Source organism: Acartia tonsa, chromosome 11 (assembly GCF_053477335.1).
Source record: "Acartia tonsa isolate MP-2025a chromosome 11, ASM5347733v1, whole genome shotgun sequence".
Lineage (NCBI taxonomy): Eukaryota > Metazoa > Arthropoda > Copepoda > Calanoida > Acartiidae > Acartia > Acartia tonsa.
The window spans coordinates 556,427-577,500 of NC_137270.1; the positions used below are offsets into that span (position 1 = coordinate 556,427).

The following is a 21,074-nucleotide window of genomic DNA, read 5'->3' on the forward strand; positions in this document are numbered from 1 at the left end:
CGTACGTACATATCAATAAAAAAATACACATTTTTCTTAGACATTGAAATATATTTAAGTTATTTCTGTAGGTTTTTGTTTATAAATAATTGTTAGATTGTCACAAATTACAGATTATTAAAGAATCCAATTTTAAATATGTTGATGAATTCAAGCCGTCACATTGTGGCATTGAGTCAATCTATGGTCAGGCAAACTACAAGAGCATTTACAGCAAGTTCTGTTACCAGACAAATCGACAGAAAACAAGGAAAATTTTGTTTTTTAGAATTTAATTTTGGCATTTTTAAAAGCGAAGGTTTGCTTTTAATAGGGTCCGTCCGTGACGGTTAGCTCTTTTCGTCAATTTAGACATGTTAGAGTTATCCTATCGATTTAAAACTTTGCGTAATAGTTCCTATAACAGTTATGTAAGATTAAGGAAGCACAGCTACTCTATAAGCGTTACCAGAATGTCCACACGTCCATTTTTAACTTGTTGATATTTAACAACAATTTTTTGGTGAGAACTACAAGTACACCAATAGGACTTATTTTTGGTGTATCTCTTCTAATAAAGTTTATGATTACGCGATCAAATGTCCTATAAGTCTTGAAATCCGTAATAAAGATAATGAGTTGGGCCTGTTTTGAGCCAAGATATTCCTTTACTCTTAATAGTGATGTCTTGCATCTGGTATAGCAGAGCAGTATGAACCACTTTTAACGTCTAAAGTTATGCCACAGTCGATGGCTTAACTTTTTTCTAACAATCTTAAAACAGAGGGGGAGAGGACATTGGGCTGTTTATTACACTAGTCCCCAAAGTATAATAGTGTTCTCTTATTCGTTGGCTCCACAACTTTGTGGTCTTTTGTCGAATTTTGACTGGTCGGTTTATTAATTTGAGTGTCCAAACGTTTCAACCACTAATTTTAATTTACAGAAGGAGTAGCTAGCTTTGTGTTTCATCATTAGGGAAGAATATTAGTTTTCCAGCCATTTATCCTTTAGATCCCTGAGTTTAAACTAGGTAGCAAGCATGATAACAAATATTTAATAACTATGCTCAGTTCTTAATATTGATTTTATGTTTATGTGTTGAGCTTTCCCTCTAGGTATATATTAAATTAAGACAATTTTTTAATACAGAGCTTAGAGCAAAACAGACCTACAATGATAATCCATTTGACACATACATCCTTAAACCAGGTAGGTACATTTAAGTTGAATTATTATATTTTCTATTATTTTAGAAGATTTTTCTAGTGTGGCTTCGAAACTTATTAAAATATCCGCTGGATTAGAACCGGTTCTCAGCCATACTGAAAAATCATGTAGAGCATCGTATTACAGACAATTTTCCCGAATATTGAAATAAAAACCATTAGATTAATACAAATTTTGTTAACCCGGGCCTTTGTTCCCTAGGGTCTAACAAAACTGGTCTCAATCTTATAGTTTATTTTAATATCAGAAGAAAGCTGTCTTTAATACGATGCGTTAAACATACATTATTTTGGAATATTTTATCATTTGATGTATTTTGTTTCAGACGCTGGTACTGGTTTGTTGAAGAGTTTTCCAATTCTCGTTCCCTCTGTTAATGAATCAAGGTTAGCAAATCTATTAAACCCAGGGAGGGAGGGAGGGGACATTGGGCTGTTTACTTCACTAGTCCCCAAAGTTTTTTTATTCGTTGGCTTAACAACTTTGGGGACTTTTATTAAATTCTGATTGGTTGGATCATGAAGTTCAGTGTCCAAACGTTTCAACCACTAATTTTAACCTACAGAAGGGGTAATTTTGTGTATCATCAATGGGGATACAATTTACATTAATTTATCGGTCATTGTCTTATACCTTTAGATCCCTGTTTAAGGCCAAATTTCGCGTATGGCAGATGTTCTACTTTATTCGTGCATATTCTTTGACATTGAAAGCTTGTAAATTAATTTCTAGTATGTCTTCGGAACCGATCAATATCCACTGGATTAGAACCGGTTCTTAGCCATACTAAACAATCATGTATACCATCGTATTAGAGAAATTTTCCACGAATATTAAAATAAAAATTATAAAATTAATACCAGTTTTGTTAGACCGCGCCCCTTGCCTCTCGGGGATAACAAACTAGTTTTAATTTTAGGAATTTTACTTTTAATATCTGTGGAAAGATGTCTATAATACGATGCGATAAATAACTGCTCTTTAAATGATGTTATTTTAGAATGGTTGGATGTTGTTGTGAAGATGATTACTCGGTAAGAGTCAAGTTTTTACCTTTGAAAGTGATCGTTTATGCACCTAGTTCATTTATGTTTAACATTTTTTGTGATTATTTTCCGTAGAGGCTTATGTTTTAATGCTTTAAAACAGGGGTATAACTTTAAAATTTGGTATGGCAGTTGCTTTAATATTGTACAATATGAGACTGTGAAAAACGGCGGCCAAACCGCCGCCCGCTACTCCCGTTTTAAAGGTTTAAAACTCACCTTTATGGAAAATACGCACAAAAATGTCACCCTTTCTTAACATTTAGAAGACTAGGTACATATTAAAAAATCAGAATTCATTAAATTTTTTATCTAAATACATACCTATATACTTACCTAGTCATAAAATAATATAAATTCTGCAGTCTCGAATTGTAACCCTGTTCTTTATTTAAAAGTTAAAAAACAGTTTCATAATTTATAATAGTGTTACCTATGTATTGTGGTGTTTTTATTTATTTAGAAAAGCAGCTTAATTTTACCTACCTAAAAATTGACGTATTTATTTTATTACAGGAGGTTGTCTGGTTCGAGTTAAAATCTGGAGAGCCTCAACGTTGTGACTGTGGAAATTATTTCAAACTAATTAAACATGATCCTATTGATCCAAATATTAAAGCAGAATTTGGCCGAGGATTCGGCTCTGGCTATGGCTCTATTTATTATTGAAATAAATGTTTGACTAATATTTTGTTTTTTCTTATTTGTGTTAGCAAAGTTTACTACTGTATGATCTTCTGTCGGTTTGTTAAAAAAAGTATATTTAGAATTAGCGAAGCGTTTCCATAATTAGGGTCCGTACGTCCGCTCGGAACAGTTAGGTCTTCTAGTTAATTTAAACAAGTTATATTTGTCCTATCGATTTCAAACTTTGCATAATGATTTTCATAACATATAAGTGTATTTTAGAAAGAGTAGCAACTCTATAATCGTTACCAGAATTTTTTACGTCAATAAAAAAAATCTTTTTCTTACTTGACAACAATTAGGTGTTATGTAAAATTTATCTTATTCATCTGATTTTTGGAATACTAATTCCTATTATAACACGGTACAATTTTATAAGCTAAGCATCTATATAAACAAGTCCTAAAATGTACGAATGTCTTTAAACAGTATCCTCTAGTTTATCAGTTTTAAACATTTTTACTTAAGTATTAATATTCGTTTATCCTAACGTTTCAGATATTCTCTTTTGTGGATGCTTTCATAATTGTTTTTTTTTGGTTCATACCGAGTTAGGTATTTAGTTGATTACCTCTGTAAAATCTCTAATAGCCTTGTGTGAACATTTATGGATGTAGTTTTAAAAGCTATTGATCCATCTCAACCCAAGACTACTTTATCAAACTAACATCTTTGTACAGGCCATATATATATTTCAATAACTAAGGTTATCATTCTCAATCGTCCTGTAAAGGAAAAAACACAAATCAGTAAATAATACATACAAAAGTCTATTTTTAAAGAATCTGAATAAGATATTTAACGTTTCTTTTTTTCTTTTTGATTTGAAGAATTGTAGAGATGCATCGCATCTTTATAAAAGGTTATGTAATTAGAAATGCTGTTAATATTAAATTTTCATAATTCATATTAATAAAAACACATACCTATAAACTTTTTTGACATTTTAAACATATTTACACTCCCGCTACATATCTATTTATGGTCTAATAGCAGACCATTTCAAAACAAACAAAAAAAACAGCTGAAAGAAAGGGTTGAAGATTTTGAATGGGCGTAGCAAGAGGGGATTGTGGTGTGGTTGTTATTTTCATTTTTTTTAAAAACATTGCAACTGCATTTTACATTCTAATATTTAATACAGGGTCAAATTTACGAATATAATATTTTTCTCTAGATAACAAAATCCAAGGGTCATTACTCTGTACTTGCTCTAATGGCACCATTTGAAAATCATTGGGTTGGTGTCCATTAGAAGAAAAATGAATACCTACAGCTTTGGTTGAATTTGGTTTAATGGAACTGTTATGGGCATTAAATCTATCACAAATACGATTTTTTTGTTTTGCCAATGTACTGTGGTTTTAGTCTACAATTGCCAGATTGTTTAACACATGTTATACAATAAATTACATTAGAAGATAAACAATTCATACTAGAGAGAATAGGAAACTTTTCATTTGTTGTTGATGATGTTAAATAATTTGCAAATCTGGGTGAATGTTTACAAAGATTACAATTTCTATTACAATGTTTAAAACCAATCTTTTTTCTCTCTGATTTTCGATCATTTAAAACAGGAAGTTTGGCTCGAATTAAATATTCTCTGAGATTTTTTGGCCTAGACCAAGTAATCATTGGTGGGTGGGGAAAAATTCTTTTTAGTCTAGGATTTTTTACCATAACTTTCCAAAATCTAAAAATTATATTTGAAATAGAGGGTAAACGGGGGTCATATTGTAAAGATAAAACTGGGCGTTTTATTTCAGATTGCTTAGCTACTTTTTGTAAAGCAACATTTCTATCAATAATTTTCACTTTATCAAAAGCTTTTGTTATATAATTAACTTTATAACCACGTGATAAAAGCTTTATTTTCAAACAATCTAATTTGTTTAAAAAATCTAAATTTTCACTGCAAATACGTTTTAGCCTTAACGCTAATGAGTAAGGTATATTTTCTGTAATGTGTGAGGGGTGACAGGATAAGGGTGAAAGATAGTTGCATTTTCGCCCCGGTTTCTCATAAAGGTCAGTTTTGATAAAGTTATCCTTTGTCACAGAAATAACTGTATCCAAAAAAACAACGGTTTTCTTGGTGAAATCATAACTGGCTGTAAACTTAAGATATGGATGGAAATCATTTAGATGTTTAATAAATTTTAAAAGCTCATTTTCACTACCATTCCATAAGAAAAATATATCGTCAATATATCTGGGAAAATGTCGGGGTTGTAGGCCTTTCCATCTTTTTAGAGCCAATTGCTCTACACCAGCCATAAAAAGACACGCGAACGTCGGGGCGACTCTTGAGCCCATCGCGGTGCCTATAGTCTGTAGATAGAAAGTATTATTAAATACTAAAATATTACACGTAAGGACAAATGTAAGAAGTATAATCAGGAACGATGTTGGTACAGATTTATCTTGTCTCTGGTTCAAAAAGTAGCGGAAAGTCTCTATACCTTGTTGAATTGGTATATTTGTGTATAGAGACTGTACGTCTAAGGTGACCGGAATTGTGCCAGGCGGCTGCGGTCCGGCATCGTTCTCTGACTTAAAAAAACGCAGCATGTCAGGTGTATCTTGCCAGTATGACAGCAGGCTTTTAACAATGTCGTTACTGTGCATGTCAACAAAATGTGAACAGTTTTCAAAAGTGGTACCAGATGCACTTTCTACAGGTCGCAGGGGGGGAATTTTGCTATTCTGTGGCCACTTCTCTTTGGCCACGTGATCTTTAACAAGACCATAAAGGCGGCCCTCTTTAGGTTCGTCTGGGACCAGCCATTTAGCCTGCTCTTTATCGATCCATTGCATATTAAGAGCATTATTAACTTCACTCTTAAGGTTATCCAAGTCATTAAATAACATCTGGCTAGCTACATTTGGATCTAACTGCTCAAAATACTTGTGCTCTGTACCATCTGGGTCTTTGTGTGTGGCATTCAAAATTGTGTTCATTGAATCCACGTAGTCACAGGTATTCATAACTGCAGAGCCACCTGTTTTATCACAAGCCTTGATAACAATTTTGCGATCTTTTTGCAAAGAAATCAATTGCTTCATGGCTCTCTGTTCACGTTCAGGTAGATTTACATGTATCTTGTTGAGATCAGATCCAAGCACGCAGTTAAGAGACCCATTAATGAAGGTGTTGAGTTCAGGTGCTGCAGCATTTGTGGGAAGGTTGGTACTAACAGGTTTCCAAGGTTTTTTCACGTTAGTTTTATCAGGGACAAATTCAGGGTCAGTTTTGTAAAATTCTTCAGTCCATGCCATGGTTCTACGTAGCTTATCAAACCCAGCTATAACATTTGTTGTATTAACTGTTTTTGGGGTGACACTATAGTCAAGGCCCCTATTAAGCAAACTCTGCATGTCTCTAGACAGAGGAATATCACTATAATTTGTAACAAGAGAATTTCTGAGGCTTTTGTCAATTTTAACTTTTTTGCGTCTATATTTATTTCTCTTAACAAATTTACGAGATTTTTTTGCTGTAGAATCATTATGGCTACAATCTCGCTGTAAAAAGTTCGGTATTTGTCTATTTTCTTTACTTAGGAGGTGACATAATTTCTGTCTATGTTTGTTAGCTACTTGTTTGTGTAATCTTGATTTATCACTAGAAATGCGCTCCTCAACAAAAAGGTGTAATTGAGGCTCGTTAATTAAACTATGCAAAGACACTTTTTCCGCCCTTAACTCGTTTTTAAATGTTTGTAAGTGTACTTTTTCATCTTGCAAGCCTAATTTTAAGTTTTCCAAGCTAACAGCTTCTAAATTTTCACTTATTTGTCTTTGTGTATTAACTTGTATTCGCTCATTTAAATTGATCTTAACTTTTGAGTTGTTAGGTACAATTTTAAACTTTATGCAATTTTGAAGGAACCAGATTCTTGACTCCGATTTCACAACTTTATTGATCACTTTATATGTAGAAAAATAACACTTTTTATAGTTCAAGTTTTTAAAGAAAATAGACTCGTCACTATTTATGATTTGAGCAATAGTTTGATCACCAGGTGGGGTAGGTGAAGGTGGTGGGGATATCTGAGAACGTGGAGGAGGAAGGCTAGGTGGTAAGCCCTCCTCAACTCTATTCTGCACTGGATTCTGGTTAGTCATTGTAAGCATTAAAAATTTAAGCTGGGACCAGACTCAAAGATATCCATAGAGTAAAATAGGGGATATCACAAGAAGGATATTCTTCAGAGATCGGAATTGTCATCGTAATAGTTTTAAAAGCTATTGATCCATCTCAACCCATCTTTATGGATGTATTTAAAAAGTGTTAAGGATAAAATTTTATTTGCTGAATAGTTTTGACAATATTGATGTTACACAAAGGTTTTTGAATTTACATAATGGTATGAATTAAAACTCGAGAGAGAAAAAAAATGAAGAATAACATTTTATGTCAATAAGTAGCGAAGCAACAACAAGATACCTAACTAGAATACAGACGTTTTACTTATAGTTATCATGATTGAATCGTGTTTTTTTTTAAAGTAAAATTTAAGCTCTGAATATTTATTATACAAGTTATACTTGTCAAATTCCGGCACTTTGACAATTGAGTATTGCAATGATGCAATGAGAAAAAAATATTTGAAGCATCATTTTGATTTAATTAGCATCTATTCTTGTACAATGAGTTTTAGGAAATTAATGTCTGTCTGTTTAAATTTGACCTGGAATGGGTTCTGTGAAGGTTTTATAAATTTTAGGCGAGATCTATTTAGATTGCGCCCCTCCCCCACCCAAACAGCTAGTTGTTAAGCATGGCACAGCCGCTAGTTATATAGTATCTGCAATACTAACAAGGATGACAAAATCCATAAGTAGCAAAGCACTAAATATTCATGGAATGACTAACAGACAAAATTATTTGTAGAGAGGATATTCAATTGATAAATGTGCAATAACTCTTAGTAATCACAAAACCTTTCTGAAATATTAATAAAGAAATATTTTCAATGTCTTTTATCCATGGCCTACAGACTGACGGACAAAGTAAATTATACACTTCATGCTCATTGATATTGGGAATCTTTACAAAAAAATTCAACTGTCTATCTTGAATAGCATCTGAGAAAATCGCATTTCCCTCATAGCATCATAGACAAAATGAATTTTTAAGTAGCCTCGCTACTTAAAACGGGGGTTAAGATTTATGGTAGAAGACAAATATTATTAGCCACATTTTATGTACAGGCGAGTTCTGGTGGATGCTGGACAGAGTGGGGTACCGGAATACATCAACAACCTCAGCAATGTTTTAGGTAGATATTATATTGTTTTGTATTTTAATAGCGAAGCTACACTATAATTCCAATGTCCGTCTGTAAGAGACAAATTGGTAGAAACGTAATTTTCTTGGCTGCTATTCACGTTTAAAATTTTTTGTCAACATTCCCATCATTAAGAAGCACAATCAACTATGAAACATCCTTGACGGCTGGACTGATTTATGCAGCTTTTTAGCTGTTTTTAAAATTTTCACGTATATCCCCATTTCTTTAAAATTGTTGTGGGTAATAGTATCAAAATTAAATTTCCTTTTTCAAGTTTTTTATGTGTTCATAGATGAAATGACAAGTAGGTTTGATATATGTTTTTTTAGACAGTGAGGGGTGTGAGTTATCTGATATAATTGTAACTCATTGGCATGCTGATCATATTGGCGGAGTTCCTGATATCTTAAGGTACACACATTAGCAGGGATCTAAAGGGATAAGACAATGGCCGATAAATTGATGTACATCCCCAATGAGGAAGCACACAATTACCTCTTATGTAGAATACAATTATTGTTTGAAACGTTTAAACACTCAACTTAATTAACCAACCATTCAAAAGACCTCTAAGTTGTTAAGCCAATGAATAAGAAAACTTTATTATAAAACTTTGGGAACCAGTGTAATAAACAGCCCATTGTCTCCTCTCTCTCTGTAAAAAATTTGAATCATTTTCTACACCTTGTCTTTATTAAATATTAACTACTTTTAAGTCTGAATAATATTTTTAGCATGTTCCCTCAAAGTACCTTGTTTAGCTCCGAGAAATGGGGGGGAGGGTGTGAAAGTCAATAAAAGTAGCGTGACTCACCACAAAACAAACATGTGTAACCATTCATCCAGGTAGACAGCAGCATTTCTGATCTCTGTAAAATTCACAAATGCTTGGTCTATGATATAATAAGTAAAACCCCAGAATAGACTAAAATACTTCTGGAATATATAAAAGCTTCATAGGTACATAAAATAGATCATTGAATAAGCAAGATAAAATGCACATAAATGTATTTTATAATAATACGAGTTAAAATAAGATTCTTGGTCTATGATCACTGGGTGCTTTAGATTAGCAGAAGAGTCCTCCCTTGGTCATTTAAAGTCGGCCTCTTCTTCTTCATGAGATTAGACACCCAGTCTGATATTTGGTCTGTGATCACCGGTATAAGTACCTAAACAAATAATATATGACTTGGCCTGTTTAATATCAATCTTCACATTAATTATAAACTGTTTTCGTTTTCTGAACTTTTTATGAGATCCTTGGTCTATTACCTAGTGCTTCATGAATGCAAGATCCCCAGGTTGTGTGTATTGTCTGCCAGTAGGTTTCAGCTCTCTCTTTCTTCCTCCATGTTCGTAAAGACCCTTGAGGAAGTAGTACTCGTTGTTGATCCTCTCAACCTGAGACTCTAGGATTTCTACCCTACGCTTGTAGTACTCCAAATCTTTGCCCATGGCATGTTTCTCCTCCTCAACTTTGCTTGCTACACCTTTCCATTGCTTGGAAGCAGTCTTCTCCTTGGATAACTGGACAGACTTGGTGGCTATCTCCTTCCTGTACTGAAGTACCAATTCCTCGTTGATCCTGTTGTATCTTTCATGGCTGTTCTCAATGTCCGCTGCCTCTATAGCCTCAAGCTCACTCTCATTACAATCTTCTATGTCCTTCTCATTCTCCACCTCACATTCCTCGGCATCTCCACCTCCAAGTGTTAGCTTACTTGTCAGCACCTCCACCTCTCTGTCCTCAGGCTCTCCTCCTCCTATGCCCTCATCTTCAGAGAAAACAATCAGGTCATCAACTGTCCCCTCCTCCTCTACCAGCTGGGACTCCTGCTCCTCCTCCTTCTTGGTCTGTACTCCAAAAACTGGTCGTTCTGAGGATTGGTGAAGCTCTTCCAAATATTCGGCCAGTACCCTCTCTCTTTCATCTTTAGTCCAGGGGGTAGATTTGTAGATGTCCCATGCTTGCCATCCCTCTGGCCTTCTCTGGCTCCATGTTAACCTTGATCTCCTATATCCACCAGTTGACTTTGGTCTTCCTGACAAATTTCGATCTTCTAACTCCTGCCTGTGAAACTCATTAAAACGATATCCCTCAGTTTCAATGAGAGGGGGAGGAACTCTTACTCTAACCGAGCTTGATCTTCTCTTGCTTGCAGTCCCGTAGAAGGTGTTGTCTAGAGCAATGAGGATGTGGTTCTTTATCTTGATCAGGCACTCGTAGCTGGCATTGATGCCTAAGCCAAGGCCTAATTGGAACTCCACAAAGGAAGTTCCCCTCACCCTTAAGGTTTTGTCCGATTCTGAGATCCAACACATGGCCATTTTATGCATGTTTAAAGGTGGCATGCCTAGACGCTCATTACACCATCTTAGGTTTTCGTTTAGCTCACCAACTTTCTTCCACACTACTGAGCTGTTTGGAATGAACAGGCAGGTTCCGAAGATGAGCTTATTCTTCTCCTGTTTCTTGACGGCCTCAACTATCTCATCGAGATACTTCATTAACTTCTTGTTCTCTAAGGCACCTGCCCATTTTTGATACGCTAACACGATGATGTTTTTGCTCTCACTCTGATCATTCACCGCATCCAATATGACATCAGTGCATGTCCTGATATCATAATTCTTGAGTGATATCCATTTGGCTCGTGTCATGGATTCATCCCAAATTCTATGGGGCATCATGTAGCTGGCAAATACATAATCCTTCGGAGGCATTTTTTAAAAAATTCTCGATAAAAGCTTGGTATGTTGTCTGAAAAATGAAAAGTATTTATGAGAAGAGAAAAAAAAAATGATGTGAACATATTGAATTGTTTGTAAACTCGCTTGATCTTTTGCTATGATAAAGAGAAAATTTTCATGGTTTCACTGTGATTGAGGTTAAGCTGACAAAAAAGGTATTTTTGCATGGTAACAGACTTCGGTTGATGGTGTTTTATGGATGAAAAGGTTAAAAAAAAAAGATGACATACTAATAATTTCTGCGAAATTGTAACTATCGTGCACTTTTAAAGACATATACAACACTTTTTCTGAATAAAATTTGTTTTTCACTCAATTCTCGACGTTTCACGTTTCTTTAGTGATTTCGTTGTGCCTGCGTAGCTGAAAACTCCAGTTTTGATGCAATGCCGCGTAATTATTTTTCCGGGCTCTAAATTTTTTACATTGCTTTATTAAGATTTTTATTTCCTTTGTTCAATCGTTGCGCCTACGTTGCTGAAAACTTCATTTTTGATGCAATGCCGCGTAATTAATTTTACGGGCTCTGGAATTTTTAGTGTTGCTCTTGAAAGATGTTGCCAAATCTTGAAAATTTGTTTGGTACCAAAAAAAAATATATATGAAATGTACGTTTATATACAGAATGTTTATATACAATGTTGATCGATTTTCTGCTTAGTTGAGTATGATGTCCATAGTGTTCTTAGACATCATTCCCGTCTGTATCACATCCAGCAATGGTTCCTTCTTGACTCCTTTCTTGGTCAATATGTCTGCTAGCATGTCTTGTCCTTTTATCCATCGTACCTCAAGAATTCTCTTCTCCTCAATCATGTCTTTGATAATGGCAATATCTGCCCTCAGCATTCTTTCCTGTACTTCAGATTCTGAATAGACAGCGTCCCTAGCTGATTTATTATCAGTGATGGCTCTTATCTTTAAATCAACTAAGCCATTTGTGATTGCTTTAATTTGTGTTTTCACACCTAGAGCTGCATCTAAGCCTAGTGACAAAACTTGGGTTTCTGCTCCAAGAGTGCTATGTACTTTCCGCTTTAACTTGTTGGCTTTCCATTCTATTACCGCTGTTTTGCCATTCTTGATATTAACCAGAAAAATTACATACCCACCGCAGCTGTCTGTGTTGTTGTTGAGATTGCAGTAAGCAGCATCTGTGTAAACCCATACCTGGCAGTCTTCTATGTTATCAAGACTAGGAATCCTGATAGCTACCTTGTTCTTTTTCATTCTCTGAAAACAGCTTTGGGCTTCTTTGAGTTTCTCAACTTTGCCTCCTTTGAAGTTAGTTGAGAGATCCACACAATCAAAAGCAAGGTCTGGACGTGTTGCTCTAACTGTCCAGTTCAGAATTCCAGTTATTTGTCTCAACAAAGTCAGTTCATCCTGGTTCATCTCCCTTTCTTTGTCCTTGATCAGTTTTAAATCAGTTTTGGGAATATTGGCATTATCAACATATTTATCTTGATCTATGGTGATTCCTTCCTTGTCTTGCTTGAACATGAAACCAGTATACATGAACTGCTTGGTCTCTTGTTTTCCAACTTTGAATATCCCTAAAACTTTTGGCATAATTTGTTCAATGAATTCCTTTGTGCCAGCATAGAAAAAATCATCTACATGTATGCCAACTAAACCTATGAGCTTTCCATCCTTAATCATGTAGAAAAGTCCCTTGTCCAGTGGTGACTTCTTGAATCCTAATTCTTTAAGTTTGTCCTGTACTCTCATGTACCATTTGCGGCTGGCATCTTTCAACCCATAAAGACACTTGTTCAGTTTTAGCAGCTTACCTTGCAGATTAGCTTCCTTTGGAGGTTTGACAAAAACTTCTCTGTCCATCTGGCTTCCTTGCAAAAAGGCTGATGATATATCAGTTGTGTATATGGACCATCCTTCTGTTGCTGCCCAAGTTGATATCAATCGGATCGACTGTTTTTGGACTGTTGGACTATCCGTTGGGAAATCTGTCTCTTCCTGAAAGCCTCTAGCTGTAAGTCTGGCTCTCTTTTCAGTTCCTTTTTCAGTAAGAACCCATGTTGTGGTTATTCTGTCTTGGCCTACGTCATCAACTATTTCATAGGTATCGAAAGCTTTGAGCTTGTTAAGCTCATCATATTTGGCTTGTAAACATTCTGGAGAGTTCCTTTGTTCTGCTGGAACCATCACAGCAAGAATTTCTTCACAGATCATGAGATGTGCAGTCTCTTCTTCATTTTCTATTCTTACTTTTCTCTGATCAATGTCTTCAATTTCCAGACTCTTGCCATTATCTAGCTTTATCACAGTCATAACCTCAACATCTTCAGCTTCAACTTGTTCATTGTTGTTTTCATACTTGATATCTCGACTTGATACTTCGTCATGAAAAACTTCGCCATTATCAAGTTCAATGTTGAACCATCCAGCATTTCTCCCTCCTACTTTTCCACCATGACTAAGAATCTTTCCTTTCTCCCACTTCCCTTTTTCAAGTATTTCAATCCTGTCATTACGCTTGAGCACATATTTGGCATTCTGTAGTGTTCCATCTTCATTGAAAGTGGGTGTAGGTTTCTGACTATTCTTTCTCCTTTTCAATCCTCTTGTGTTGCGCAGTGGAATCTTTTCTTTCTCTGTGTTCTTCTTCTCCTCTCTATTCCCATCACTTTTGTCATTTGTGTTTTCTTGTGAAGACTTGTCTGTGTCTTTTGGTAAGTTGTCTGTGTTTTGTGGTAAGTCATTTTTGTCATGGTTCACTTGGTCTGTGTCTGTAGCTGTATTGTTGATCTCCTTACTCTTTTCCATCTCAGCATCTCTTGTCTTTTGAGTAACAGAAGGTTGTTGTTTTTCAGTGACTTTGTGATCTTTAGCTGTGGAGTAGTGATCCTTGTCCTTGTTTTGAACATGGTCCATTAGACTTCTTGTCACTTGTTCTTGTTCCTCCAATGCAAGATCTAAAAGTTTCTGCCTACCTCTGGTATTGTGAATTCTTTCTTCTTCTTGTGCAACTTCCCTTGTTGTCACTCTGTTGTCTTCATCATTCTCAGCTTGCTCTGCTGTGTTCTCTTGTTCTTTCCTATTCATCTCCTTTACCAGCTCGTCACCTGCTTTGATCAGTCTGTTAGCACTTACTCTGTAGTAAATGCTCCCTATCCTTATGAAGATCACTTTGCTGTCCTGGAACACAACTTTCGCAGGACCTCTCCATGTATCTTCCCCTTCCTTCTGAAAATACACAATATCACCGTTCTCATAGATTGTGTCAGCAACTCTGATCTTGGTCTTGAGTGCTTTCCTCAATCTTTCACATCTTTCAGCCTTGGTATATTCTGTTCTCGTCTTGTTAATGGCTTCAAGTGTTTCCAACAGAGTCTTGCTCTTAGTAGGCTCTTCCCATGCTGGTGGGGGATCATCCAGAATGTTTGGTAGCTTGATCTGTCTTCCAAACACTAGTTGGTAAGGAGAGAATCCTCTGACATTGGACAATGAGTTAGCTGCTGTTACTGCCCAGGCCAATGCAACTTCAAGACTCATATTTGGATAAGTTTTCCTTGTAATCTTGACAATTTGGTCTGTGATTTTGTGATTCCTTTCATTTGTTCCATTCTGCCACGGCGAGTTTGCACCCGTCGTGAGCAGTTGGATATTGAAAGCATTCGCTACCTCCCTTAGTTCTTCATTACAGAACTCTGTTCCATTGTCTGTAAGAATCTTCTCAACTCTGCCAAATATTGGCAACCACTTGAGTGTAAGTGTCTTTACAATCTCAGCCGGTTCCTTGCTCCTTATAACCGCTGCTACTTGGAATCTGGTAAATTGATCTATCATGTACATGATATATATGCCTTTGTGCATATCCCACACTTTCAGATCAATTGTTAGTACTTGGCCAAAATCACTTGCCATTGGTGGTGCAACAGATGGTTTATCTGGTACTCTGCGCCTGAGTAGACAACCTTCACACTTGTTCATTATTTTGTCAATCATGTCCGAGAACTTTTCTTGCCATTTACCAGCTTCTTTTAGGATTGTAACAAAGGCTTTCTTTGGTCTATGTCCAAATTGAAGATGGATCTTAGATAAGGCTTTCATTTGTTCTTTGTCATTGTCATTTTCTAGTTCAGCTATGTTAACTTGTTCTAATGTTTCATCTTCTTGCAGTAGATCAACAATGTAGTGTCCTGCAGTAGTTGTTGTTAGGACTAACGGTTTTCCATTTATTGTGCCTTTGTCATTTTTCATATCCAATGCTATGCCTAAACGTTTCATTTCATTCTTTGACATCAGAAGAGGAATATCTGATTTTATGATATCAAAGCTGATTTCATTGTAGCAACCTCCAATTTTCACAGGTATTGTATATCTAGCCTTTGATTTCAGCTTGCCTTGATTTCCAAAGATGAAGTGTCTGTTACTTTCCATTGGTCCTTTTACTTTATCTTTCATGTTGTCAGGTAAGGATTCCAGGTAGATCTTTAACCATTGTTCTCCTGCTACACTTGAAGTGCAACAGGTGTCTAGAGCGGCCATGTTCAGTGCTTCAGCTGTAAAGTTACTCATCTCCTCCTTGTTGTCTGAACATAACACTGTGCAATTGACACTTTCTTCCTCTGTTTCTTCTCCAGCTGATTCAACCATCACCTCCTTTTGTTCTCCATTTTCATCAGTTAGGAAGATTTGTCTGTACTTCTTTCCTCCTATCTGTTTGTGCTGAGTTTTACCTGATTTTCTTCTATTTTCATAAGAATCTGGACATTCTCTTGCAAAATGTGTGTTTGATCCACAGATTTTGCAACGCATGATTTTTCCATCAGGACCTATGGGATTCTTCTTTCTAGTGGAATAAAATGGTTCTTGTCCTTTGTTATCATTGTTTTGTCGCCCCTGTGAATTTTGGTATCGGTTATTTTGATTTCCCGATTTTTGGTATCTTTGGTTTTGCGTTGGCGGCTTCCATCCTTTCGCTATTAAAATTTGGTCTAGGTTATTCGTAATGTCGTCTTCCGGGCTAGAATTCTGTGTAAGAAATAATTCTTCATTATTTTTGTTCTGTTTGTCTTTTAAACGGCTACATACTTCTCGTAATTTCCGTTTAACGGTTTCGTACCTTTTGCCGTCGTTAAGCATAAATTGGCATACTCCTCTTAGAACGGTTTCTTCGGTTGTATCAAGTTGGGCACATTCAAATAGAGTTAGGGCTAATAGCTTGTCATTTTGAATTTCTATCCCCAGTTGCATGCTTTTCTCCCTTAAATTTTCGAATTCGATAATGAATTCGTTAATATTCTGCCCAGCCTTCCTCTTTATTGCAGACATTTGCCTTTTGACCTCGAAAATTTCTTTTTCTTCGTCGACGTAGAAACGCTTTTTAAGGAAATCAATTACGCGTTCCACCCCACGCTCGTTATTGATTAATTGCGTTGCCGGGATCGCTCTAAAAAGATCGTCTTTTAAATGATTTCCGTACTTTTGAGAGTGTTTTGGGATGTCATTCGCTAGAGCAAAGCCTTGTTTGTGTAAGGGAAGGTCCGTGGAAGCACTCCAGGCTTTGATACATTCATACCATGTATTAAACTCTCTATATTCATCCAACGGTGGAATTGGTATCGTGTTTCTTCCATAATCATATCTTTGTTCTCTGTATGGGTCTGGTCTATCATAGGTCCTCTGTCTGCTGTCTTCAAAAAATCCTTGTCCTTGTCTAGGATTATCTTCGAATATATATCTTAATTGTCGGGGATTATCCTCAAAAATGCTTTGTCTTGGTCTATTATATTCATCAGAGGTTTTAGGTCTAGCACCTCCATGTATGCCGTCTCTATCATATCTGTCGTTGTTTGATGCGCTACTAAGAAAATTGCCATCCTTGTTACTATATCTGTCATACTGTGTTTCACTTGGTCTATAGTATGTATTACTTGGTCTGTTATATTGTCTGTCATATTCTTCAAATCTCTCTCTATTGTTGTTATATCGATTTGCGCTATTATTGACGTTGTTGTCCTTGTTCGTCTCGCTAAATAAATCGCTGTTTCTTGGTCTATTATTAAATTCATCATAGAAAACACCATTAATTCTTTGTCTACCTCCAGAATTAATATCTTCTAACCTTGGTCTAGTATTTAAATCATCAGTATAATTGTTTAAACCACCTGTGGGACCGCCCCCCACTCTTGGTCTATTATTTAAATCATCCATATATCTACCTGTGAGACCGCCACCTATCCTTGGTCTATTATTTACATCCTCCATATAGCCACCTGTGGGACCGCCCCCCACATTTGGTCTGTTATTTGTACTATCCGTAACGCCACGCTCTCGCACGCCCTCCGAATTATTACTTTCATCAGTAATATTTGGTCTGTTATTATTTTGAGCCAAACTTGGTCTATTATCCATTACGCCCGGATTTTGTTCCTTTTCTGGCCCATTATTAACATCAGGGTTATGATTTGCACCACCCCCACCAATTGCGCCGCCAATTGCGCCGCCAATGGCGCCGTCCATTTCATCATCGCCACTTGAAATTACCCTTCCAGGGTTTCCGTTTTTATCGCCCATTTTTAGCAATTCTGGGGTTTAAAACACCTTTTAACGTCTTTTGTTTTGACACAATTTTTCGTGAAGCTGTCCGAAAAAAAAATTTTACTGAGCCTAAGCTAGATTTATAATTACACAGAGTCGTAGATCGGTTTTGCCAATGCTACCATTGTGAAAGTCAATAAAAGTAGCGTGACTCACCACAAAACAAACATGTGTAACCATTCATCCAGGTAGACAGCAGCATTTCTGATCTCTGTAAAATTCACAAATGCTTGGTCTATGATATAATAAGTAAAACCCCAGAATAGACTAAAATACTTCTGGAATATATAAAAGCTTCATAGGTACATAAAATAGATCATTGAATAAGCAAGATAAAATGCACATAAATGTATTTTATAATAATACGAGTTAAAATAAGATTCTTGGTCTATGATCACTGGGTGCTTTAGATTAGCAGAAGAGTCCTCCCTTGGTCATTTAAAGTCGGCCTCTTCTTCTTCATGAGATTAGACACCCAGTCTGATATTTGGTCTGTGATCACCGGTATAAGTACCTAAACAAATAATATATGACTTGGCCTGTTTAATATCAATCTTCACAGAGGGGTTAGTATGTCATGGTTTTTTGTTACTTTAGGTCGAGTTAGGTTAGGTTATATTGGTTACTGGGTACCCTCACAGGGTTAGTGCACCAGCCAGTCAAGGCCCCTCCTTTTTTACAATTTATTTTGAAGAAAAAGATGGGGTTATGAACTTTTTTCTGAAATTACCATTAATTTTATTTTGTTCTCAATAAGGGTAGGAGTCTAAAAATGAATAGATATACCTATATTTTCTTAATTCGGGTATAGTCCATGTCGTGGCAACGCCCCTTAAGGGGCGATTCGTCGTATTTTTAAAATGGCTTTTACTAAGTTATTTTATGTTATGTTAGGTTATATTGGGTTAGGTGATTGCCCCGCAGTGTTAGAGCCCCTCCTGTAGGGGCTAGAAATAGGAAAATATGAAGAATCGCCTCTTAATTAAATAATTTTTAAAAGTTTTTTTTTGCAGAAATTTGAGTTACGTTCCCAAAATCCACAAGTACCCTAGATCAGACAAACCTGAACCAGATATTGGCAAGGTATTTTAAAGTCTCATGGTTGAATCAATATAATTTTTAGTAGCGAAGCTACTCTATAACTAACTATGTCTGTGCGTCCAAAAATCCACAAGTACCCCAGATTAGACAAACCTGAACCAGATATTGGCAAGGTATTATAAAGTCTTATTTTGGAATCAATATCAAATTTAGTAGCAAAGTTACTCTATAACTAACTATGTCTGTGCATCCAAAGATTAGAAGCCTCTAGGGGCACTTAAGTTAAATGGGGAGGTTGATCTTCCTCCTAATTAGATTTTAGTTTTTAAGAGAAAAAGGAAAAAAAATTATTTGGGGGAGGGTAAAATTTCCTCCCCCCAAATAGTTTAAAACATTCCCTAGATTTATAGTAAGATTCCCTGCAAAGAAGAACAATATCGGTTCAGCGATAAAATAGGATAAAATTGGCTTTGGAAAATAATTAGGTAGGTACAAGAAATTCAAAATTAAAAACAGTTTATCCAAAATAGAACATAATACCTAGTTATTTATAGCATTGTGTTATGGACAGCTTTAAATGGATATTAAAATGAAAAATTAAAACCAGTTTTTTTTAGCCCGGAAGGTTAGAGGAAAATTGTCTGTAATACGATGCAATATTTTACTTTTCAGTTTTGCTGAGAAACAGTTCTAATCCTGCTAATTTTAATCGGTTTCGAAGCCATACCTAATGTAAAATAGATTAAAGTTATAAGAATTTGTTTTTTTAGATTGACGTGATCCCATTGGTTGACGGCCAAAAATTTGACGTTGAAGGTGCTAGTGTTGAGGTTCTGCACACACCTGGACATACTACAGATCATGTGGTTCTTCATGTTAAGGTGGCAGTAATAGAGGTTGTCAGGGATCTAAAGGGATAAGACAATGGCCGATAAATTGATGTACATCCCCAATAATGATAATTATAGTTACCAGTTATGTAGATTACAATTAGTGGTTGAAATGTTTGTACACTTAATGTACCAACCAAATAAAATTAAACAAAAGTCCTCAAATTTGTTATGCCAACGAATAAGAAAACGTTATTGAAAACTTTGGGGACCAGTTTAATAAACAGTGTTGAGGTTCTACACACCCCCCCTGGTCATACTACAGATCATGTTGTGCTTCATGTTAAGGTGCACATAAATAACATGGATCTAGGATAAGACAACGGCTGATAAATTGATGTAATTCCCCATTGTTATTACACAAAATTATCCCTTCTGTAGATTGCAATTAATCTTTGAAATGTTTGTACATTTAACTTAATGTAGGTACCAACCAAATAAAATCTAATAAAATTCCCCAAAGTTGTTATGCCAACGAATAAGAAAACGTTATTAAAAACTTTGAGGACCATTTCAATAAACAGTGTTGAGGTTCTCTACAACACACCCCTGGTCATACTACTGATCATGTTGTGCTTCATGTTAAGGTGGCAGTAATAGCAGGGATCTAAAGGGATAAGACAATGGCTGATAAATTGATGATCATCACCAATGATAATGATTAAAGTTACCAGTTCTGTAGATTACAATTAGTGGTTGAAACGTTTGTACAGTTACACTTAATGTACCAACCAAATAAAATTAAATAAAAGTCCTCAAAGTTGTTATGCCAACGAATAAGAAAACGTTATTAAAAACTTTGGGGACCAGTTTAATAAACAGTGTTGAGGTTCTACACACACCTGGTCATACTACAGATCATGTTGTGCTTCATGTTAAGGTGGCATTAATAGCAGGGATCTAAAGGGATATGACACTGGCTGATAAATTGATGTAATTCCCAATGTTATTATCCCTACTGTAGATTGCAATTAATGTTTGAAATGTTTGTACATTTAACTTAATGTACCAACCAAATAAAATCTAACAAAATTCCCCAAAGTTGTTAAGCCGACGAATAATAATATGTATTTGCTTTTAGGAAGAAAATGTATTGTTAAGTGCTGACTGTATTCTAGGCGAAGGAACTGCCGTTTTTGAGGTACTTTTTTCATGGATCTAAAGGGATGAGACAATAGACGATAAATTGATGTAAATCCCTTATGATGATACATGAAATTACCTCTTCTGTAGATTACACTCAACTAAATTAACAAACCCATCAAAATTCAAGTCCCCAGAGTTGTAGAGTCAATGAATAAGAAAACGTTATTTAAAAACTTTGGGGACTCAAAAAAGAATACTTGTAGTTTGTTACCTTTTCCCTCAATTCATCTATCTTATAAATTAAATGTCATGGCCTTTTTCATCAGAATTAAAGGGGGGAGGCGGATGTGCCACTTTTATAAACTAAAAATAAAACATGCATGATCTCAGCCCATAAAAGAGTTACAGCTCTAAAATTCTCCACAGCAGTTGCTTTTGTGGTGAACAATATGGAACTCTGAAGAAACGGCGGCAGAACCGCCGCTTCCACCGAA

At 35.7% G+C, this 21,074-nt stretch overlaps 3 protein-coding genes across 3 annotated transcripts in view; 2 read left to right on the plus strand and 1 right to left on the minus strand.

The window, feature by feature from the left end:
* LOC145331080 (endoribonuclease LACTB2) overlaps positions 1-21,074 on the plus strand; it is a 28,629-nt gene that overhangs the window by 1,411 nt on the left and 6,144 nt on the right. Inside the window, exons 2-6 of the mRNA XM_080175697.1 lie at positions 8,163-8,230; positions 8,572-8,653; positions 18,577-18,646; positions 19,375-19,485; positions 20,576-20,635. Of these exons, the coding sequence (XP_080031823.1) occupies positions 8,163-8,230; positions 8,572-8,653; positions 18,577-18,646; positions 19,375-19,485; positions 20,576-20,635 (391 nt within the window). The remainder of the gene's footprint in view (positions 1-8,162; positions 8,231-8,571; positions 8,654-18,576; positions 18,647-19,374; positions 19,486-20,575; positions 20,636-21,074) is intronic.
* LOC145331081 (cytochrome c oxidase subunit 5B, mitochondrial-like) lies at positions 101-2,943 on the plus strand. The gene is made up of 5 exons (XM_080175699.1): positions 101-248; positions 1,130-1,191; positions 1,535-1,595; positions 2,210-2,243; positions 2,772-2,943. Exons 1-5 carry the CDS (start codon positions 139-141, stop codon positions 2,922-2,924), a joined length of 420 nt encoding a protein of 139 aa, XP_080031825.1. The 5' UTR covers positions 101-138; the 3' UTR covers positions 2,925-2,943.
* LOC145331078 (uncharacterized) lies at positions 9,300-11,088 on the minus strand. The gene is made up of 2 exons (XM_080175695.1): positions 9,518-11,088; positions 9,300-9,414 (listed from the first exon to the last, which is right to left on the minus strand). Exon 1 carries the CDS (start codon positions 10,967-10,969, stop codon positions 9,518-9,520), a length of 1,452 nt encoding a protein of 483 aa, XP_080031821.1. The 5' UTR covers positions 10,970-11,088; the 3' UTR covers positions 9,300-9,414.